The 23,326-nt window shown below is 30.6% G+C and overlaps 4 protein-coding genes across 8 annotated transcripts; 1 reads left to right on the top strand and 3 right to left on the bottom strand.

Moving 5' to 3' along the window:
* The first annotated feature begins 8,685 nt into the window (after positions 1-8,685).
* On the top strand, positions 8,686-13,733 carry LOC107914490 (uncharacterized). Of its 5 annotated transcripts, none has more exons than XM_016843417.2 (8): positions 8,686-8,919; positions 9,181-9,269; positions 10,095-10,228; positions 10,317-10,457; positions 11,236-11,465; positions 11,615-11,709; positions 12,757-12,908; positions 13,483-13,733. In XM_016843417.2, exons 5-8 carry the CDS (start codon positions 11,358-11,360, stop codon positions 13,599-13,601), a joined length of 474 nt encoding a protein of 157 aa, XP_016698906.2. In that variant the 5' UTR covers positions 8,686-8,919; positions 9,181-9,269; positions 10,095-10,228; positions 10,317-10,457; positions 11,236-11,357; the 3' UTR covers positions 13,602-13,733. The 5 variants fall into 5 exon arrangements, 4 of the variants coding, with proteins under 4 accessions (XP_016698906.2, XP_040958081.1, XP_040958079.1 ...); XM_041102145.1 differs by having other exon boundaries at positions 8,738-8,919; positions 10,123-10,228; XM_041102147.1 differs by lacking the exon at positions 10,095-10,228 and having other exon boundaries at positions 8,711-8,919.
* Positions 13,734-17,133: 3,400 nt separating this feature from the next.
* LOC107914489 (transcription factor MYB16) lies at positions 17,134-19,334 on the bottom strand. The gene is made up of 3 exons (XM_016843411.2): positions 18,929-19,334; positions 18,711-18,840; positions 17,134-18,195 (listed from the first exon to the last, which is right to left on the bottom strand). Exons 1-3 carry the CDS (start codon positions 19,059-19,061, stop codon positions 17,397-17,399), a joined length of 1,062 nt encoding a protein of 353 aa, XP_016698900.1. The 5' UTR covers positions 19,062-19,334; the 3' UTR covers positions 17,134-17,396.
* An 851-nt stretch (positions 19,335-20,185) lies between these two features.
* On the bottom strand, positions 20,186-21,715 carry LOC107915369 (putative nuclease HARBI1). Its single transcript, XM_041102144.1, has 3 exons — positions 21,173-21,715; positions 20,856-21,087; positions 20,186-20,741 (listed from the first exon to the last, which is right to left on the bottom strand). Exons 1-3 carry the CDS (start codon positions 21,491-21,493, stop codon positions 20,704-20,706), a joined length of 591 nt encoding a protein of 196 aa, XP_040958078.1. The 5' UTR covers positions 21,494-21,715; the 3' UTR covers positions 20,186-20,703.
* Positions 21,716-21,976: 261 nt separating this feature from the next.
* LOC107915368 (L10-interacting MYB domain-containing protein-like) lies at positions 21,977-22,889 on the bottom strand (the record flags this gene model as incomplete). The annotated part of the gene is made up of 2 exons (XM_016844529.2): positions 21,977-22,655; positions 22,746-22,889. Coding segments are annotated over 2 exons (708 nt in total), but the record flags the coding sequence as incomplete, so codon positions are not given.
* Positions 22,890-23,326: the final 437 nt, after the last annotated feature.

The following is a 23,326-nucleotide window of genomic DNA, read 5'->3' as shown; positions in this document are numbered from 1 at the left end:
TATGTGATGGATGACTTGATCACAATTTGATAGTGATTGACTTTTTCATTAAGGAAGATGTAATGGTTACTGTGAGATAAAATAGAATCATATTGGGAGAGCGAATATTATCCCAAAGAGATCAATGATAACCTATGAGGGTAACACACTTATGACAAGGTCGTTGGATGAGCACTGAGTAGTTGCTTTCGTAATGGTATGTCATTAAGGAGAGCTTAGTCACGATACTATAATAGAATGACTTCGTGACTAAATGATTTTATAATTAATAGGTGAAAATTTGAAACTTGATTATAAATCATTTGAGCCTCAACCACATATGCCCAATCGGTTCCTTCGCTAGCTCGTTGAATCCAGAAATGACTAGTGTGTTTGAATAGAAATGAACGGACTGAATAGAAAAAGAGAAATGAGAAACATTCAATAATAATTGTGGTTTTCTTCGAAATGAAAAAATAAAATCATTTGAAAATGAATGTATGTTTCCAAAAATGGAAATTGAAATGAACATGAAAATGGAAACTTGCAATCCTATATAGGATTACTTAAAAAATGATGAAAGAATGAGTTTAAGTTTTTGGATTGTTTTGAAGCCCAAAAATGAAAATAAATCATTCAGGTATAGTGAACATGTTGAGATGTGGCATATTGAACGAATTTTCTATAAATTTTATCGATGGTAAAATCATCAAAATTTTACTAGGGGTAAAATTATAAAAATTTTACTGGGGGTAAAATTGGGGTGAGAAAATTATTTAATATGTATATATTAAAATTTATTTTGGGAAATAGAAAAATTGAATCAGGTTAGATCATATTACAAAGTATTGGGTCAAAAAGACATAGGAAGTACTTGTAATTGGACCCAATGTGAGAGAGGCCCAAAACCCCTCATATAACATGAAAGGGGTGGCAACCCTAGTAGAAATACAAGGGTGAGTCATTCACCCCTCTCTTACTCTAAGTAGGATGTTGGTTTTCTATTTAAAATAGACCTCTATAACTCTACAAGGGTTCTACCTTCTTTTTCTATAAATAGATGGCACTGGTAGAGCTATTAATAGAAATTTTGAGAGATTGTTATTATGCCAAAAAATAGAGAGAATTCATTCTCAACTTATAAATATATTTTTTCCAGAATAACAATTTTACCAGTTTCTATTAAAGAAAGAATTTCCATTTTCACTTCAAAAGGAAAACTTTTTCTAGTTTTATGTTTTGATTCAATTGGTTCGAGCCCGCACTCGAAGCAGTTCATGGTACGAGAATAGTGGAGAAGATCATTTGGTTGAAAGCTAGAAAATATCAAGGATCCGTTTATCCAAAAACACAGGTACAAATTCGGTTAAGGTTTATTGTTATAAATATCACAAATCGGGTCGATTTTCAAATTTTTAATTTTTCACTGAGCTAGAAAATCGTTTTCAAACCAAGATTTTTCCAACAGTTATTAAAATCTCTTTGAGGTGTCACTTCAAAGGACCTTACTGTCGTTGTGGTCTCGTCTCACAGGGCCTGCTAACCGTCATCGCAGTGTTGCTATATGAAACCTAATCATCGTCGTCACGGTGCCACCCCGAAAGACCAGTCGATACCATTATGTTTCACATTTAACCTTGATGCTTGAACACCGCAGTGTCCCCTCCGCAACGCGTGGAGCTTCGAACATCATAGTTTGCACCTAGTAACACCGTATGTCAAAATCTTAACGGAATTCCATTTCCCTAACCATCTGCCTATACCTCTAATTCGCATAACTACCTTGGTGCTCGAAGTCCCCTCTGCAAAGCCCGGAGCTTCGCACATCACAGTTTACACCTAGTAGCACCGTATGGCGGTATATAACACACCCTTTCCTAGTCATAACTTCATCTAACCCATCAATAATCTCACCTTCGTACCTCATCATTACAAACATGCAATACATGAAATTTATGATTTTATTATCATGGAGTACGCTACTTTTCAGGCATATAATCTCAACCATTTCATACATACCGACACCCTGACGGATACTTATATTCCTACTCAACCTTATGCATACAAAGCATTCTCAAACAACAGAGGTCATACATCATCATAAAACTCATTTTGGACTTAACATAGATTCACGCCAGTCATACAACATCCCAAAAATGGAGTATAGAAACTCACCTGATGCCTTTAGCCTTCCAAGCTTAGTTTTTTCAAATGCTAGAGCTTCTATTCTCTTAACAGCTAAGCATTATAACCAAAATCATAAATTAAACTTAACAACAGAGCTTAAACTCATTTTTCCAAAAACATGTAGAACCCCTCAAAGGTTCTAAAAATTCTTAACTTTATTTCCTAAACTTACAATTCTCGAAGGACTTAGAACCTTATCAGTTGACTGGGTTCTCTATTTTTGACTCAAACCTTACGGTCATCGCTCCATGCAGAGTTTCTCGTAACTATTTATTCTTTGGAGCAACCAAGAAAAAGATGAAGAGAAGAAAATAAAACAAATTTGAGAAGAAATTCACCTTCAGGCTTTCCCTTCTCAGCTATTTATAGCCCTTCACGCACGATCTTCAACCGTATAGAAATCATCTATTGATAATAATTTTGTCTCCCACTAAGGAACTGGTTGGTTCTAATCCAACCGAACCAGAATTAGAACTCAACTACATCCAAATCAGCCCCTAAATTTTCCTTATTTTTCTGTAGAAACTATCAACTTACGGTTTCTATCAATTTAGCCCTCAATTTTTCCTAAATTTTGGATTTAAAGAAAACCAGATGTGACAGGTTCAAACCTTGAATATGACAATGTTATTTGAATCGAGCCAGAAACAGCTGATCGAACCAGGAAATGGTCCAGAAAGTGGCTTTAAACCAGTTAGATCGAGAACCGGTACGAATAAATGATTGAAAATTGGTTGAACTGATTGAACCAGGATTTTTTTTTATTTTTTAAAATTTTTAATAATCTTTTAATCGGTTTGGTCAAATCGGTGAATTCGTGGCCTAATCAGTTCGGCCACCAGTCCAATTTAAAAAATATCGGAATGCAACATTATTTGGAAAAGCAACCACGAATCTCAAACATGACCTATAAAATGGGCATGAGGAATACAAATAAAAAAATAATCAATTTTTTTTTTAAAATGTTTTTTAAAAAAACTAAGGTATCATCTATATCTGTTTTACAATATATAGAAATTAATCCTTTTGGGATTCATAATTGCCCCTAACAATATTGTTTCTCATGTTTGAATCTGAATCCTCCAATTGAGAGTATAATATATCTCACCATTTTAATATTAATAATTTAAATATTATGAATCATACATATCAATATTTTAATAATTTATATTACAATACTAATAGTAAGCTGGTAATATAATTGATACTTTAAATTCTTTTAATACAAATTATTTGATATAGAAATAATATCATTTTAATCATAAATTGTAATATTATCAATATTTTAATTTTTTTAAAAGTTCCATTATTGTATTTATTTTTTATTACTTTTTAAATGATATAAATATGTAATATAATGTTTAATATTTTAAGAGTTTAATATTAATCTAATATTTTAAAGTTAAATATTATTAAATATTAGTATAAATTGATAGTTTAATTATAAATAGTTTTATTTTAATATTTTACTAATTAATATTTTCATTTTCTTGATAATAAAGTAGTAGTTTCATATTTAGGTCAATGTTATTTGATCTCGTAAAAAATAATAATAACTAAATATAAAGAAATAATATTTAATAATTATTATAATATATAAAATATTAAAATAATTAATGGTTTAATCATAAATAGTATTATTTTAAGTATTTACTAAATAACATTTTAGTATTAAATATAATTATCAAAAAGATAAATTACATCCAAAATCATTAAATTATTAATAAGTCTATGTTTTAATCACTCAACTTAAAAAATTATAAAATAATTAATAATATTCGAAAGTTTTAATATAATTATGAAAATTGTAAATTATAGAACATCTTAAATTATTGCTTGGAATTTGTATCGCTTATTGATGGAATAAAATATATTTTTGTAAGAAAAAAAATGTTGTAAAATTTTGGTTAGGTGCACCGCCTACCTTACTATATATTGGAAAGTAATAATCTCGAATTTTGATGAGATTAAATCATTGGCATGAAATGAAACAACAATAATGACTATACATGTGGGGGATGTGTGATTCATTGATGAAGCAAATAATTAAATTAATTCATTTGTGGCCTAAGGGGGACCATCTAAGATTTTTCTTCTTCGCATAAGCTCAGTTCTTCTGGTGCAACCAGCTCATTAGCTGCTTTTGATACGCAAAATAATTTTATGCTCTGAAATTATAATAAATGATGTATCATGAAACCACTTCTGTTCTTCATTATTCAAGCCACCCAATTTGATGAAACATACATGTGTTTACTGTATTCTCAGTTTTATCATCCAGATTTGAGAATTGATATTCGACATGCTTATGTCTGCAGCTTTAGTTTTTCATATATTCGAACCTTAGCATCTTTTAGAGAAAATGGAAAACATAGATGAGATTATGTAGATTCTAAAAGATTATTTTGACAAGAAAATAAAACAAAAATGCGCTTTTCAAAGTCCAATTCGGAGGCTTATCTGGTCAAGCTCTTCTTCATTATCTTTTGTGAAGTGATCATGGTCGGCCACCCGGCTTTTTTTTAGTAAACACCAAAATTGTATAAAAAACCTGCAAAATATAATCAACTAACTAGAATATCCATACATTAACCAATCAACATATTTAATTTTATAATAAAATATAAATTGTAAGTTAAATTAAATTTTCAACAATTATAAAGGAAGTATCCTAAAGAGCAACCGAAGAACCATCATCCTCATCGTCCTCATTGTCCTTTTTGCATCTAATTTATTATATTCGAAAATGTATTTTAAAAAAAATTATTTTAAAAATACTTTAAAATAAAAAATATATTTATTATATAAATACTAAATGTCTAATGAGAAATGGGGAAATGAGAAATGTATTTTAAAAATAAAAAAATATATATTTATTATATATTTGGGCCAGGCCTGGGCCAAAAAAATTTTGCCCGAAGCCCAGCCTGTTTTCTAAACGGGCCTCGTTTTTTGCCCGAACCCTCCCATATTTCGAGGCTATATTTTTATTCGAACCCTCTCATATTTCGGGCGGGCCATCGAGTCGGGCTGGGCCACCCAATGATCACCTCTAGTCCTACACATATAGATAGTGATGATTAGTATACTAGAAACTAATGACAGGATCTCAAGAGTTTCTTAACCTGAAAAAGTTATTTGTTTATTCAAAAAGTTAAAATGGAAAGGTAAACTATATCATTAGTCAATAAATTATAAATTTTTGTTTTGGTCATTGAACTATTCAAAAGTTTTCATTTAAGTTATTGAACTATTCAAAAGTTTTTATTGAAGTCATTAGATTGTTAATTTTTTTTTTAAGTTCCACCAGTGAGTTCTAAGCGATAATTCACCATTATTTGATTGGTGCAGATGACATTTATTTTAACAACCCAGAGACTTAAATAAATATTTTTGAATAGTTCATTGACTAAATTATTACTTTCTTTTTAACTAAGTGACCAAAACGGAAACTTTTCATAATCTAACTCTGCATGTTTCTAAGCACGTGAGACTACCATGTCAAGTATACTAAGACATGTATATGAACATGATTATATATAGATATTTATAAAGATCGAGGATAAGAGAAATGTTTAGGATTTGATTTCCAAACTAAATGTCATCCTTACATTGATTGCATAAACTCGGAGACATAATTTTTATTTTGTCACTTAGATACACGTTTGATACCCAATTTGATAACTAGACAAGAATTTAAACTCTAAGCTAATTAAGTTAGTGACGTAATCAAGAAATGATAAAATGATTATGGGAAATAAGGGAGGGACAATATTGAGTATGGAAAGAGATCATTAATGATGTATTTGCTTTTGCATACATGCACATGGACTTGCTTTAGCCTCGAATATTGAGTGCAATATGGGTTTGTTTTCAGTGCTGGATGGTGAAAATATTGAATGAACTTGGTAAGGTGATGGCAATCCTTTTTTCTTTTTGGGTAATTAAATAATTAAATAATGTTTAGTTGATTTGTATTAATTGCTGAATGTCCTTTCAGCGGTTGACATGTCACTACACCAAAATAGGTTTTTAGCGGCGATTGGATAAAAAACGCCGCTAAAGATCGATCATTAGCGGCGCTTTATGGAAAACGCCGCAGAACCTAAGCCCAACAACGCCGTTTTCTGAGCTTTCGGGGATTTAGCGGCGCTTTCTTTAACGGCGTTTTTGAGGAAGCGCCGCAAAAAAACCTAAGCCCAACGACGCCGTTTTCTGAGCTTTCGGGGATTTAGCGGCGTTTTTAAGAAAGCGCCGCTAATGCTTAGGGCTTTAGCGGCGTTTTTGAGGAAGCGCCGCAAAAAAACCTAAGCCCAACGACACTGTTTTCTGAGCTTTCGGGGATTTAGCAGCGTTTTTAGGAAAGTGCCGCAAAAAAACCTAAGCCCAACGACGCCGTTTTCTGAGCTTCCGGGAATTTAGCGGCGTTTTTAAGAAAGCACCGCTAATGCTCAGGGCTTTAGCGGCGTTTTTGAGGAAGCGCCGCAAAAAAAACCTAAGCCCAACGATGCCGTTTTCTGAGCTTCCGGGAATTTAGCGGCGTTTTTAAGAAAGCACCGCTAATGCTCAGGGCTTTAGCGGCGTTTTTGAGAAAGCGCCGCAAAAAAACCTAAGCCCAACGACGTCGTTTTTGAGCTTTCGGGGATTTAGCGGTGTTTTTGAGAAAGCGCCGCAAAAAACCTAAGCCCAACGACGCCGTTTTCTGAGCTTTCTGGTATTTAGCGGCGTTTTTAAGAAAGAGATAGTATTAATTTAAAATAATTTTATAGTTTTTTTGGATACATGATTACTTATTGTTTTTTAATTAATATATTAAAAATTTTCTTATATAATCGTAAAAGAGATAGTATTAATTTTAAAAATATTAAATTAATTATTATTATAGTTTAGGGTTTTTGGTTTAGGGTATTTGATTTATTTAAGATTTAAGACCAGTTTAGGAGTTACTATTTTAAGGTATATGGAGTATGGGTTAGGGATTATGAATTAGGGATTATGGTTTAAGGGTTGAGATTTAAGGTTAGGGGTTAGAGGGTTAGTGGTTTAGGGGTTAGACACGTTAGGGGTTAAAAGTTAGGGATTTAGGGGTCGAGTTAGGGTTTTGAGTTTAGATTAATTATTTTTTTAATTTATATTTTAAATATGTTAATCTTATATAATTGCAAAAGAGATAATAATAAATTTGTTTAGGGTTTTTAGTTTAGGGTATATGATTAATTTAAGATTTAAGGCCGGTTTAGGAGTTCATATTTTAAGGTTTAGGGAGTATGGATTTAGGGATTATGGATTAGGGATTATGATTTAAGGGTTGGGATTTAAGGTTTAGGGGTTAAGGGGTTAGACGTTAGGGGTTAAGAGTTAGGGATTTAAGGTTTAGAGATTCAGAGGTCGAGTTAAGGTTTTGAGTTTAGATTAATTATTTTTTTAATTTATATTTTAAATATGTTCTTGTATAATTGTAAAAGAGATAATAATAAATCAAATATATTGAAATTATGAGTATAGTTTAAATTATTTTAGAGATATATAATAGATAGACTTTATATGTATTGATTGGTTAATTTAGGGTTTAAGGTTAAGGTTTACTTGAGATTTGTTAAATGATAAAATTTTATACAATTAATTAATGCTTTTATATTTTAAAAAATTTAATATAAACCATTTGATATATTTAAATATTAGTTTAAATAGAATTAATAAATAAGTTAAAAAAAGTAATAGATTGATATGGATATTTAGGTATAATTATTTATTTTGGAAAGGACCAAATTATAAGAAAAAAATACAAAAATAAAAATGAAATAAAAATTATATGGATATATAGGTAATTACTTAATTTAGATAATTCTAACTTAATAATTAATTACAGCAATTTTATCATTTGTTTTCTTATTAAAATATACAATATTTATTTTGAGAGTACTTTTTTTATTATAAAAATCAATTTATAAAAAACAAAATAAAAATTTTTTAGCATAGCAAAACGGCGTCATTTTTTTCAAAATGAAATAACATTTTGCGGTGTTCTTATGAAAAACGCAGCAAAAGATAAGCAATGACGGCGTTTTTATACGCAAAAAATAAATCAATTTATAAAAAACAAAATAGCAAAACGGCGTCATTTTGTTCAAAACGAAATAGCGGCGACGCAAGAAATAAATCAATTTATATAAAACAAAATAGCAAAACGGCGTCATTTTGTTCAAAACGAAATAATATTTTGCGGCATTTCTCATAAAAACGCTGCAAAAGATAAGCAATAGCGGCGTAAAAATGCCGCAAAAAATAAATCAATTTATAAAAAATAAAATAGCAAAACGGCATCATTTTGTTCAAAATAAAATAATATTTTGCGGCGTTTTTCACAAAAACGCCGCAAAAGATAAGCAACGCAAAAAATAAATCAATTTATAAAAAAATAAAATAAAAAATTTTTAACATAACATTGTTCAAAATAAAATAGCGGCGCAAAAAATTAAATCAATTTATAAAAATAAAATAACAAAACGGTATCATTTTATTCAAAATAATTTAACTTTTAGGCGGTTTTTTCCCTGAATTCCCCCTGAAACCCCTAAATTTTCCCCCCTAAAATTGGTATCCTCAAGAGACTAAGTTTTTCTCTCTGCCACCACCGTCTTCATCATCATCTTCCCCTCTCTCCCTCTTTTTGGATACATCTTAGAAGAGCTCATACTTTATCCGTTTCTCATGTGACTCTGAAGCCTCTTTCTTTCCTTCAACATACCCAAGGTAAAGTTTTCTCAACTTCTTCTCAATCATTTATTTTCATCTTTATTTGTTTTAATTCTTCAAGTGACTTTGCCTTTCTCAACTTCTTCTCAATCATTTATTTCCATTTCCTTCAACATACAAATTATGGGTTTGAACTTTGAAGAGTAAGTTGTGCGTGGATTGTGGTAATCTGTAATATTTGAGGCATTAACAGTGAATGGGATTTTGGTACTAGCTTATAGATTGCTTGTCTTCATTTTATTTATTTATTTTTACTAGGGCATTTGAAATTTTGGAAGAAGAAAGCAGTTGGGATTGAGTTTGCAAAGCATTTTAAATCCCACCCGGATCCCATTGAAGGTCTCTCGGTGAGTTTTCCCTCCTTATTTCTTATATGCATTTTCCCTCCTTATTGTTTAAACTTAGTTCCTTATCTCAATTGCTTTCGGTCGTTCTTCCAATTCTTCCGATCCTATAAGTTCTGTTTTTTTTCATGGATTTATTTGACGCTAATCTCTCTTTTTGTAATGTTTATAGAAATGCTAGAAAAACGGAATGGATTTTTGGATTTCTTTTATAAGTTTTGCTCACCAAAAATATTGATTTTTTTTGTTATTCAATTTTCTTCATTCGTAGATAAATGGAGAAAATATATATTTTTGTTATGATTATATCTAGATTTAGCTGGATTATTATTTGTTTGATGCTATATATGTGATTTCTTTTGTTCTGGTTGTGTAATTATTTTTGTCTTATAGCTGGTTATTTAACTATTGTTCTCTTTTTCTGGGTTTGAGATTTGAATGTTTCGATAGGATGGATTCTTTTTCATTTTTTTTCTAATTTTGGTGGATAGGGTGGGTTTTATCTCTGAACTGTGGTTGTTGTGATCGAAATTGAGTATAAAAATAGTAGGTTATAAGGTGTGCATTGGATGCTGATTTTATTGATTTAACTAGAGAGGAAATAAGAGACCGGCTAAGTTTGTTAGCAGTATTTGTTGTAAGATTGGATGTGCTTGATGGATGATGTAAGAGTGATTTTGAGTTGTGGACATGAGTTTCTCGATATATAGATGACAGAATCTTGAGTTATTACTAAGTGGATCCTTGCTGAAGCTTGATTGAGGATCTTAGTATAGAGAGAATATCGTTTTCCCAGTTCTTATCGGTTTACTTCTGATAATTGTGCAGAATGATAGGTTTATTTCTTATTTTGTAGTCTCTAGACTGCACAGAAACTTAGTTTGGAACAATCTAATTCTATCCAGCAAGGAATGGAAGCCTCCATTAAGAGTTTGCTTGCAGAAAAGGAAGAATTGGCAATGGTAGTCTAATATATCATTGGTTATGAAGAAAGCTTTGTGTCTTTGGTAGTCTAATTGTGTTTGTTGGACCGTGCCTTTGATATTGCAGCAACTTACTAATTCACTATTGGAAATGGAGGAAGAAAAGGCAATACAGTGTGCTAGAGAGAAGGCTTCAATTGAAGCTATTGAAGAGAAAAGAAAGTTATACAATTCTCAGATAACATCGTTATCAGAAAAATTGTCTGAGGTAAGAGTCTTCTGTTTATCATTGGAGATTTTAGAACTTTAATTGAATTATTGAAAGTGGCTTAATTTTTAATTTTGCAAGTTTTTGTTGATCAGCAATTTATTTATTTTCTGTGTGTAGTATTTTTCTATATTTTTTTTATCTTTCATCATGCTATCCCTTGCACCACAGTTAACAAATTGCTTGTGGAATTTGTGATTTTCCATATTTTTTTCGATCTCATTTTGTGTCTTTCATAACTGGAATTGTTATAATACTTCTTATCTTGTGTGGAAGACTGTAAAGGTCTCAGTCTCTTTAATTTGTTATCTTATTTGATCAAGTGCTCTCACTTTGCCGATCCAATTTCTTTTCATGGTAATGTTTTTATAAGTTGTTTTGCTACTGGAGATACATCTCAGTGGAAGTTGAGCTCCAGCATTTAGACCTGCATGACATGCATATACTAACTCTACTAGTTTGACTATTTATCCGTCTATTAATGTTTTTTGATATTCTATCTTTGCTGTTGGAGAATCTCATGGATTCTTTACATGTAAATATGATAGTGCTATAAATCTCCTATTATTTAGCTATAATTGTTCCGGATTTGTATTTTGATTTGTAGTCATAGACTTAATTGTTGACTGTGACACGTTCCATGCATAAATTGCGTATTTTCTTAGCATTAGTTGTTAATGTTCACTGATGTGTAGATTATTTTCGATGGCAAGCTAGAGTTTTTATTTAAAATATTTGAGGATGGATTTTTCACTGCTAACTTGATGCTTGATTGTAGGAGTCGTGAATTTCTATGGCAGGAAGAGCATACTGCCTTCGCAACAAAGGAAGAGGCAGACACTGAGTTTGTGGCTGAAGGCTTCAGTGCAAGACCTTGCTTCTCGTGCAGCTAGTTGAGCCATGGCTGAAGCTGCAAAAAGCATTAGCCCTCCAAATACAGCATATCAATTTGACGTTTCCTGTAGAGCCCTATCTGGTGACCGTTCGCTACAGGCTCATCTTCTGAAGGTCTGTGTTAGTTCATATTTTCTATTTCTGTTTTACATAATAAGGCACCTATATGGGGTCCTTTACGATGAATGTCCATGTGAATGTTATTATTTCTCGTCCAAGTCTCTTCATTTGTGCCACAACTGATTTTCCTTTTTAATTTGTAGGTTACATCTCCAAGTGCTTTACCACAGATCTTTAACAACGCAATGTCTGCTTCCATGTTAGTTGACATTGTTAAATGTGTCGCTACATTTTTCAGGTAAATGAAGTCTTTCTATGATCTCTACTGCCTGGGACTCATGCCAGTTTATTATTTTATGTTTGGCCAGATTCTTAACTCCTTATTAGCTTATCAATTTGGCAGGGAAGATGTGGATTTGGCTATTAAGTATCTAGAAAATTTAACCAAGGTTCCAAGATTTGACATGCTTATTCTGTTTCTTTCACCTACAGAATAAAATAATGAAATTATAAATTAATACATAATAAACTTATATTTTGATTTATGAAAAAATTATACATAATCAGTGAAGCTCAGTTCCTTTGTTTGAATTCTTATGCTTTAGGTAGATAAGGGTTTCTCTGTACTGCCTGAAAACATTTTGTACTTCAAATAATAATATGCCATATGAAAATAAAATAAAATAAAATAAAAAACAAGAATCGAATATCAAAAAATTCGAACATAGAAGAAGTTTAATCAATTTGCTTGCAAAAACTCTTCAAGGTCTATCTCTTTTCATCTTCTTAATTAATTGTTAATCTTCCCAATTGCCGCCTACCAAAGAAAACGAAGTTTTGCCAATCAAACTAGGTATGTGTTTTCTTGATTTTTTTATATATATTCTTTTCTTTTGACAAAGAACTTGAGGTTTAATTAAATTTGACTAAAGACTTGGGGTTGAACTAATTTGATTCTGGTTTTTTATTTTATTTTATTGGCAAGAAAGATAAAATATTTTATATATCAAATAATCTAAAAGATTTTGAATTCTTATGCTTTAGGTAGATAAGAGTTGTTTTTTAGTTGTTTTCTTAAATTATTTATGATTATATTAGTTGCAATAATTTCATTTATGTACTAGTAGGTTAAATGGTAAATTATTTTATATAGCTGCTTTGGCTCGTAAGCTTACCTGGTTATGTGGTAACTTGCACAAATTCTAGTTTTTCTTTTTCTGGGAATAGGTAGATCGTTTTACATTAGTCAATTATGTATGCCCTTGGGTAGTTTTACGTTAATGATTTGTTTTATTTGTAGTCCATTACTTGAAATCAGTTTTTGAGCTGGTTTTCTTATTTTCAGGTCAGCAACACGGGTCTTGAAGAAAAAAAAGCTGAAGATCAATGTTCATAGGCCTGTGGGGACAAGGGTTGTCTTTGATGAGGAAGGCAACACACAGGCTCCACTTGCTATGTTGGCTGACAAGACGAACGGCGATATACTGCTTGACCAAGGTATACGTTATCCCTTCTGTTGGCCAATGTTGCTACGATTTTTTATTTTTCTTGAAATACCTAAGTCTGGCACCAATGTTGGAATCATGTTTGGACATGATGGGTATAGAGTTATGACCCTTCAGATTCATGGAAAAACTTGGAAAAATTGAATATACCTGTATTGGAAAAATTGAATATATCAATGATCAATTTAATTATTATGGTGTTCTTTTTTCTGTGCCTTAGTTCTCTTTTATGCTATATAAGACATTTCTATATAACGTTAAACAACAGTAGTGCAGCATGTTTTTGTTCTGCTTTTTGCAAATTAATACTATTGTTCCTTGTTAAAAAATTGAATAGTTTAGACAATCATTAGAAAGAATGCCTATTTGTGACACATGGAAGAGCTATGATTGAGATTGTTTGTTAGTATGGTTCAACCTGCTACTAAAGCTGCACATAATTGTTTGTTATATTTATTTTTTGAGCCTTAATGGCTAAATATATTTTTTATTTTTAACATCTCTATTGTTTACCAAATTTGTTGGTTTATCTGATCATTTGGTTTTGCATCCTTTAAATATTGAAGGTGTAGTGGAGGATTCAATCTCTTCAAGCTGGAAAAGCCAAGGCTTAGCACTTCTTCAAGTAGAGTGTTATTTAATGTTGCATTCCATGGTCGTTTATCTTAGTCGGAACTTAAATTAGGTGTTATTGAAACAGGGTTTTGTAGCTACCTTGTATATTAGCTTCTTTAACCATGATTGTTAATTATTACGTGTTTTGTAGCTTCTTTTATATTTGGCCGAATTAATATAGATCATATGAGTTTGAACATAATATTTTAATTCTAAATTTAAATTCATTAATTTTTATCTTTACCTTTAAAGTTAAGATTTTAATAGAAAATTTAATTTAATTAATTTTTTTATCCTTAAAAGTATATAGTTTAAAGTTTAAATATAAAAAATAAAACATAATATAATATTTATTATAGAAATAAATATTATTTAATTTAATTTTTTTAAAAGTTATGTTTTTAGCAGCGTTTGTGAAAAAGCGTCGCTAAAAGTCATTTTTTATAGCGGCATTTGTAATATAAGCGCCACTAAAAAGTTATGACCTATAGTAGCGTTTGCGTTAGAAGCGCCGCTAAAGGTCATGGTCTCTAGCGGCGTTTGTAGGAAAAGTGCCGCTAAAGTTAGCGACGCTGTCACTAGCGGCATTTTTTGCGGCGCTTCTAAAAGCGTCGCAAACACTTTTAGCGACGCTAAAAAACCTAAAAAAGCGCCGCTAAAAGCCTGTTTTGGTGTAGTGTGTTATTGGAACCGGAAAGTTTTGACAAGAATATAATTTGGAGCATGAATTTTGAGAAAATCAAGTAGCTTTCTAACAAAATTGCAAAAGTCCTCATACATTTTGGTACGGAAAACATTAGTCTTATAGATGTATCCCACGCTCATTATTTTCGGGTTGTCAATACAAATTGATGTTAGATTGGGTGTAGCATTTTTTTATACAATACTTGAAATTATTTATAATCCCTCGTCATCTTTTAAATAGGAGAATAAGTACATTAAACTTCTTTTTGCACTGACAACAATATTGATACTAACCAAATTAATACATAAAAATTTAATCACTTGTTGCATTATGTTGAGATGTGAATATTTTAGAATTCGACACTACCATGAATTATATATATCAATTTTTTTCTTAAATGAAAGATTTTAGTGTTATAAACGACTAAACTACTAAAAAAATGTCACTTTTTTAAAAAATTATCGGTTTAGGCCATATTTTTGAAAAATTATGGGACTAAGTCAATTTTACAAAAACGTTTAAGAAAACAAAGGAAATGAGATCAGTCCCTCAATTTTTGAAAAAAAATAACTTAATCCAGTGATTTTTAAAAAAAATAGCGACGTTTAGTAATTTAGTCGGCTGAGTTACCAGAAAAGGCCCATTTTTTTTTCAAAATAACAAAAATATGCCACTTTTATTAAAATTAACAAAAATGGGCCGATTTTATAAAAACGTGCCTAGCTAGTGCCGTTTTCATTGGAGACTCAAAAAGTGCTTTTCCCCTTGACCAATAAAACGTTTGTTTTTGCCACATCAACACTAAAACTGGCAACACAAATTTTATTTATTTATTTTTGGTGCCACCTATTAATGTGGAAATAAAACTTACAAAACATGTATTTACATAGATCCAAAGTCTCATTTCCCTTGTTTTCTTAAGCAGTGTGAAATATGAGATATATGTATATATAGACTCATGAATATATTTAATTATAAAAATTAAATTTAAGATAACTGTTCAATATAAATTATGATTTTTTTAAGACATATATTATGAAATTTAAGTTATCAGTATGTGAATTGACTTTTTTCTTAAAATATATTCCTTAAAAATCATAAAGTGATTGTATTTATATGATTAATAATAAACTCAATGTCTTTTTTTAATGTGTAACTATTGTATTTAAAGTGATTGATTTATATGAAAAGAGTGAATCTAAAGTCTATATCTAATATAATAAAAAATAAAGTTAATAAATATTATTTTTAAAATGAGTATTTAAAATTATTAATTTCCACATTGCATACTAGTTAAAATCTATATTTCACATACTCAAAAACAAATTTTAATTTTTTTTCTAAATGTATATTTAAAATAGTTGGGTTGAAGGTTTATAATTTACTCTGAAAGGAGTTATGATTTAAGGATAATGTTCTTTCTTTTTTCTTGCACAACTTTCAGTTTTGTCTTTTATCTAATATGATTTAGAGCTACATGGTGAAAATCAGAGTTCAACACTTGTTACAAAATCTAGAGCTAATTTGAATTTTTTATTTAAATATTGTTGAATGATTAAATCAAAAATTGATGGGTTGGTCAGTTTAATCATCAATATAAATGTTACAATATTTGTGATTTTTTTATTTAGTCACACTAATAAATTTAACAAAATCATTTTAACAATATTAACAATTAGACTTGTATTTTTAAATTCAAAAAATAGAGAAACTGAATTATTTGAAATAAAAATAAAAGGCCTAAATTCTAAACTTATCAAGAATATGGAGACTTCAATCTATTTTAACAAATAATAATATGTATGGACGAAAACAAAAATCAAGATTTGTCTCTACAAAAAGAGAGTAGGGGCCATACTCTTCCAAATTCTTTAGGATTTGGAACTGTGATACTCAAAAATTGGTGAAAAAAATATTTAAATTAAATAATTTGGGTTTTTATCTAAATAAAATAATTATTTAGGCATAGTGGTGGAAAAACCCTATTCATGAGTCTATATATATACACATTGTCTATATATCACAATTTAAGGAAGCAATCCTACATTGTCTAGGACAAGTTGCAAGCCTATTCATGAGTCTATATATAAACATTATCTTATCCCACATTGCTTAAGAAAACAAGAGAAATGAGATTTTAGGTCTATATAAAAACTTGTTCTTATTAATGTGGAAATAAAATTAATACATCATTTAACATTGAATGTTAAAATTGAAAATTTAAAATTTAATACAAGTGGAAAATAAATATGTTTGTGCAGCAACAAATGATTATATATATTAAAAATGTGAAAATCTAAGATTATTTAGATGAAGATAAAGATATATGAACATATATACATTTTAAAAGAATACCTTTATAATAACGTTGAAAATGATTAAAAAAGAAAATACATTAAAATGCAAACATTTTTGAAGTGTTTGGCAAAAAAAAGGAAAAAATTGGCAGGTTACATAACTTGCTTTCCTTAGGATTATCATACTCTTTCTACTTTGCCACCTTTTTAGAGTGGTGCAATCGTGCACCAATGTTCTTTTAATCATTATCCATTACTAAATATTCTTCATTATTTAGTTTCAACATATTTCTCTTAAAATCTGTTGATATTATTAAAAAAACAACTACGGATTTTAAATAGGAAATATCAGAAAGAAAAAAAATACCCATTTCTGGTTTGTACGAAAAATATTACAACTGCTTGTCATATAGCAAGCAAATTGACGTACCAAATTAGATGTAAAATTAAAAAAACAATATTGTAAATGAAAAATAAATAAAGTAAACCTGGAATTGCAATTTGATGAATGTAAAATGATGTGACCCGAAACTACCAGCATTAAAGTCAGTCATAAATACATCTCTTTGTTTATTTTGGACTTTTCTATATATAAAAAGAAAAAGGAAATTAAAAAAATATGAAAAAGAAAAAGGTTGAACTGAAATATCATTGAATTTAACTCAAACGTGTTAAACCCTCTATCCACTTTAACAGTACTAAAAGTGGAAAGCTACCAGTGTACATTTCATTGTTTTGAAGAAGTGAGTGAGGTTCCTCAACGCTGTTATACTTTGGGGGCAAACGTATAATCATCTGATGCGGGATTTCCAATATTTAAGAACAAGTGGAAAATGTAATTAATGGCTCTTTGGACTTAGGCCAAAAGGCATTAATTAATTGTTTAGAACATTGGTGAGCCCGATGGGGAAGAATTCACCAAATCAAGAATGCTGTTCCAATAATTCTTGTTATCTTCATAGTGATCATCACTGGCGGTACCATCACCGCTGTTTCCATCAGATTCTTTGCCGCTATCTGATAAACTGGGGTCGGTGGAATCATTGAGAAGAAGGTTAATGAAGCCATCCTCCATTGCGTTTCCAATATCATTGAACCCATTCTCCATGGCCAAATTAGTTGAACTTCCAAAGCCTTTCCATTCTTGTTCACCTTCTTGTTTGATCTCAGATGAAGCTGATGCAGTGCCAACAAAATCTGGCATACCCATTGAACTCAATCCAACCCCATTTTCTGAGGAAGTAAGTGTTGATTTGGGAGATTCGAGGTCACCAAATCCATTGTTTACAACACCATTATTAACTTCACTGGATTTACTCCACCCAGCAGTACTGTTCCAAGCTGTCTTATTCACAAGCTGACCGGCTGAAGAAGCAAAAGCTGCTGTTGGTGGACGAGTGAGGCGGTGTTGAAATGAATGTGAATGTGAATGTGAACGTAGCTTTGATTCTCGAACCAATCTCGCTTCAGCTTCAAGCCTAGCACTTTCCCACTGAGCCATATGGCTAAGGTTTGCTGCACTCTTGGATTGAGCATCAGTGGAGAGTAAAGCATCAGATTTTGGCTTGTGAGTGATCGGATCAATCCCCAATTTGGCTAACCTTTTCTTAAGATGAGTATTCCAGTAGTTTTTTATCTCATTATCTGTTCGCTTTGGCAAGTGAGTGGCTATAGCCGACCACCTGAAGACACAAAAAAACACAACCTTTATCCAAAACCTAGATAAAAGAAACCGTCAACTGCCCACAAAACAGTTTCTTTCGATGTTCCAATCATCTAAAAGATAAAGAAAACAAAACCATTGATCAGATAGACAAGAAAATGACGGAAGAAAAATGAAAACAAAAAACTGATTTGCGAGTTAAATAAAACCCATTACTCTTTTAAAGATACCATACTATAAATAAAAAAGGGTTTTATAGGTGAGAGGGTAGACTGGCAGCAGTTCAACGTCTAAGTAACTGTGTCCGGTCATTATATACAAATATATATACAGCTGAATCCAATGAGGTTTTGAAAACCAAATATGGAAAAATAGGTTGAGAAATTGAGAACACCCAAGTTCAGAAAACAAGCTAGTGTTTTAAAGTGATACGGACAAAAACTCTGAAATATATATTCAAGGGTCTTGATGGAAAAAAGAAAAGAAAAAACTATCATTTCTGACTAAGCAACATTGTGATGAAATTTTCTTGACCTGTTCCCTAAAAGGGCGTGAAGTTGAATGATAGTTTGCTCTTCTTGCATGCTAAACTTTCCTCTCTTGATATCAGGTCTGAGATAATTAGTCCATCTAAGCCTGCAGCTCTTCCCACATCTTTGAAGACCTAAACAGAAAGTAAAAGAAGAAAATTTGAGAATGAGAGAGGAATGAGAATAAAGTAAGCAAGAAAAGTAAGGCGAGGGTTTAGTCACCGGCTTTGACCGGCAAGGCACGCCAGCTTCCATGACCATGTTCTTCAATGTAAGCTAAGAGTTTCTGATCTTCTTCTGGTGTCCATGGTCCTTTCTTCAACCCCACTTTGTCACAGCAAGGTGATCTCCCCATTGGGTACAATATAGTGAAATTAAATGAGAAAAGAAAGAAGAAATTTAAGTTGGGTTCTGTTTTAACAGCACTCTGACTTACACAAGATGTGATAAACTTGTGTAAGAGTGAGAGAGGAGGAAGCTTGTGTTTGTAAATGAAGAGATGGGCAGAGAAGAAAGGTATGCCAAATAAATGGGATGGTCAGAGTATATGCTAAAGTAACATTTGCACTGAAGAATTTAAAACCCAACTTTAGTTAACATTACTTCACTACGTAGCTTTGCTTTACTTGATTCATAGGGCATCCAAAAATTGTCCCATTTATGTATGGCCAAAATGGAGATTTCCAAGGATTTTTGGGTCCTCACAATTAAGAAAGCAAAAGGGTACAGTAAATATTATGGGGTCAGATCTAATATTTCATGTCTCTCTCAAAAATTTCTTACATTAGATTACTCACTGTGATGTGACTTCTTTAAAATTTTGACCCTTTTTTTAAGATGTATTAATTAGCTACTAAAGTTGAATTTCAATAAAAACAAAGTATTTTAATAATTCCAGCTGCTTTTACATTTATTGAAGGTTAATGTCCAATTCTTCATTACTTTTGAAAAGTGTCGTAGAAAAGTACTTTTAAAAAGTGTTTTTAAGGAGTGTTTTTGAAAATTTTGAGTGTTTGACATTACTGTCAAAAAGTGCTTTTGAAGAATAAAATGTCCATTTTAGACATGATATTATAAAGTAACAAATATGTATTTAAATAATGTTCAAATTAGTTAATATTATGATATTTTAGCAAAAATATAAAAAATAATTTATTATAACTTATTGTTAATATTTTAATATATAATATTAATTTTAAATATTTCTAAGTAATTAATATTAATTAATTATTAAATTTAATTAGAATATATAAACTATATTTAAATATAATAATTAAATATTTGTAATTAGATATTGACACAATTGTATTATTATAAAAATTATTTTTTATTTTTAATTAATGCTTTTAACACATTTGTATTATTTTATTTTAAAATATATTTGAATATATAACTCATATTATATGTAAACATAACATAGAAAACATAAACCTAACAAATTAAAATATTACATATATTTGGATTGAAGTTTTAAAAAGAGATAATATTTATATATCAAATATAAATACTAAAAATTTAACAATAGCATTTACAATTTAAAGTGAATTCATTAAACTAGAAGCTATAGCATCTCTTGTTAATTTCATTTCAAAACCACTTAAATTGTTTGATTTCCCGTCATCATCACTATCATCATCGTCGTCGTCATCATCATCACTTTCTCGACCATGCCCATTTTCTGAATCAATATTATTCTCATATGCCGAGTTAATATCTTCGTATTCCATAAAATCTGCATCATTTCGACCGACATGTTTTCGGATAAAATTGTGTATCGTCATTGTAGCAACAACGATCATCGTTTGCTTTTCAAAACTATAACTTGGCATATCCCTTAAAATGACCCATTTTTTTCAAAACACCAAAAGTCCGTTCAATCACACTACGTAATGATGAATGTGAATGATTGAATATCTCTTCTTTACCAGACATCGGTCTACCTCTACGGAAGTCAGGTAAATGATATCGCTGACCTCTATATGGTCCAAGATAACCTTTCATTTGAGGATATCCAGAATCAACAAGATAATTTTTCCTACAAGTCATAATATAACAAACAATTAATTCAAGAATTTTTTTAATAAAAATAATCAATTAAAGAACTTATACTTTATTATTTAAAAAATCACATATAAATAAAATATCTAACCATTTGGAGGGTGCAGAAATTTATATTTTGAATCTCGACTTGCATCAAGAAATATTCTAGTGTCACGTGTCGTTCTTTCCCATCCAGCCATGACAAATGTGAAACACATATTAAAATCACATACTACCATAACATTTTGAGTCGGGATACCTTTTCTTCCAATATAGGGAATTTGTTCATTTGGTGGAAGAATAGCCGCAATGTGAGTACCATCAATTGCACCTATGCAATCCTGAACAAATAATCATATCACTCTCGTGCATATTTTTAGTCGACCAAATATATTTAAATATAATAATATAAAATTAAATTTTAACCTTAAAATGCGGCATATATCTAGAATCATTACGTATTTGTTCGGGTATTGAGCTAAAAAAAGGATCTTCGGGTGCAATTAGATCAGTGGCCATCCTTGAAACTTTCTCAAGCACAACTGCAAAGTGTTGACTTATTGTTGATCCAGACTTTTGAAATCTTTCTCGACATTGGGAAACTTTTGCACCGGTGCCCAAGATGTATAAAAAAATTCCCAACATTTCACTAGAAGATATGTTTCTTGAAGTTTGCAAGTTGTATCTTGTCTCCAAAACTCTCAGCAAACTTGTGAATACCATTTTAGACATCCTAATATTAATCATACAACGTGTTTCGTGACCGTCAAGGATCTCTCGGACCCATGTCTCACCTGACTGTTTTGAATCCTTGCATGGTTGCCTCAATATATACTTCTTCTAACATAATTGCACGGAAGAAGATGCAACAACAAATAATCGGTTAAAACATTCCATGTGTTGTAAAATCTTTTTCTTTTCCCTTTCATCATCACTTTCATCATCGCTATAATCCTCAACTATACTCATCACCTGTGAATAAATTTTATATCCAAAATCACATATAAACAACTATTGATAAAACTAATTTAGTAAAAAATAAGTAGAACATAAATTCAATATCTAAAGACTAAACACAAACAACTATTAATAAAACTAGATTACACATAAATAAGTAGAACATAAATTCAATATCTAAAGACCAAACATAAACAACTATTAATAAAACTAGATTACACATAAATAAGTAAAACATAAATTCAATATCCAAAAACCAAACATAAATAACTATTGATAAAAACATACTTCACTTAAGCCATTATAACTAGAAGATTACACATAAATAGATATCTTTGAACCCTAGAAGATCAGAAAATTTTCGACTATCCTCCATTTCCGTCTTAAGCTACAAAGCTCTAATCTTGGGATTAATTGATAAAAACATAATTCGCTTGTCCTTATTGAGCAATAATCTAAGTGCGAAAAAGTATAGCGGACTAGCTTTTGGAACTTCTTCCGACATGCTGTCAAGCATTTTGACTGCTTGTGGAATACCATATAGATCCATAACAGGAGTCAAACTAGATGTGGCTTGACTCATATTATCAGCTGTATTGCATAATTTTTCTATTTGACTGGACAATCTTGCAGCCCCTCCAATTTGCTTTAAGGATTTCTTTCTTCCAGTTTTAAAATGTGAACTTGACATCTCAAGGTTTTTTCTTTTTTGACCGTTTCCATCAATTTGAACATCATTTGAAATGTGAACATCATTTTTCATATTTTCTTCTTCACTCTCTTCAGGTATTTCGTTGTTAACATCCTCAAAAAAATCACTACGGAGTGTACCAGAAGAAGGTGCCCATGCTTTATCACCTATTGCAACTATCCCCATGAACATTTGATCCAACTTCCCTTCGAATTCAGGATCAATGCCCGATGTTTTAATTTTTTTAGCTTCAGGCACAACCTGCATATAAAATAATTGTTTAATAACAGTAATTGACAATAACCTCATAAATAAGAAAAAAATAAAAAATATTTAGAATTATTAATGTACCTGGAGCCTACTCTCCCACCATTCATCCGATGCATCAACGGTTCTTTTTATAGGATTCCATCCTAAACCAGTATCTTCGCCTTTAAGTTTCTTCCAAGCTTTCCATTCTTTTTTTAGGGCATCCCACCTATTTTTAAGTTGTCTTTATGAAATACCCTTGCCCGTTTCTTTCTCAAAGTTGGTGATTATTTTCAACCATCCATCTTTTGTGAAATGAGTATCAGGCCTATTACCTTTCAATATCTATTTAATACAAATATCACAAAATATCTCTGTCAATCTCTTATCCTACATTTCTTTCACTTTTTCATCACTAACTTCAACCGCCGAAGTACTCATCTATTGTGTATATGAACAGATTCGTTTCAGCCAGTAAAGCAATCAAGAAAATAAAATGTCACATAAATATATATATATGTTTACATGTGTATCAAAAATTTAACTATATACATGAACAAATAACAGTATTAATGAAGCTTGTTGACTACCAGACGGGGAAGGGTCATTTCTTTTCCATATTAAACTATTGGATTTATTGTAAAAGTTGAAGCCTTTGCTTTCAATCTTTATAACTAGCACAA

The sequence above is a fragment of the Gossypium hirsutum genome, chromosome D10, assembly GCF_007990345.1.
Source record: "Gossypium hirsutum isolate 1008001.06 chromosome D10, Gossypium_hirsutum_v2.1, whole genome shotgun sequence".
Classification (NCBI taxonomy): Eukaryota; Viridiplantae; Streptophyta; class Magnoliopsida; order Malvales; family Malvaceae; genus Gossypium; species Gossypium hirsutum.
Note: the sequence above shows the minus strand (reverse complement) of the source record. Positions and strands in the feature narration are given on the sequence as shown.

What these genes read in the sequence shown, in the direction of transcription:
- LOC107914490 (XM_016843417.2), top strand. Translation starts at nt 11,358, where the DNA reads ATGGCTGAAGCTGCAAAAAGCATTAGCCCTCCAAATACAGCATATCAA. An exon ending in TACAGGCTCATCTTCTGAAG is followed by an intron (nt 11,466 to 11,614) that starts GTCTGTGTTAGT and finishes TTTAATTTGTAG; the next exon opens with GTTACATCTCCAAGTGCTTT. An exon ending in TGTGTCGCTACATTTTTCAG is followed by an intron (nt 11,710 to 12,756) that starts GTAAATGAAGTC and finishes TCTTATTTTCAG; the next exon opens with GTCAGCAACACGGGTCTTGA.
- LOC107914489 (XM_016843411.2), bottom strand. Translation starts at nt 19,061, where the DNA reads ATGGGGAGATCACCTTGCTGTGACAAAGTGGGGTTGAAGAAAGGACCA. An exon ending in TGCCTTGCCGGTCAAAGCCG is followed by an intron (nt 18,841 to 18,928) that starts GTGACTAAACCC and finishes CTTTCTGTTTAG; the next exon opens with GTCTTCAAAGATGTGGGAAG. An exon ending in CACGCCCTTTTAGGGAACAG is followed by an intron (nt 18,196 to 18,710) that starts GTCAAGAAAATT and finishes TTGTGTCTTCAG; the next exon opens with GTGGTCGGCTATAGCCACTC.
- LOC107915369 (XM_041102144.1), bottom strand. Translation starts at nt 21,493, where the DNA reads ATGATTAATATTAGGATGTCTAAAATGGTATTCACAAGTTTGCTGAGA. An exon ending in GATATATGCCGCATTTTAAG is followed by an intron (nt 21,088 to 21,172) that starts GTTAAAATTTAA and finishes TTATTTGTTCAG; the next exon opens with GATTGCATAGGTGCAATTGA. An exon ending in ATTTCTGCACCCTCCAAATG is followed by an intron (nt 20,742 to 20,855) that starts GTTAGATATTTT and finishes TATGACTTGTAG; the next exon opens with GAAAAATTATCTTGTTGATT.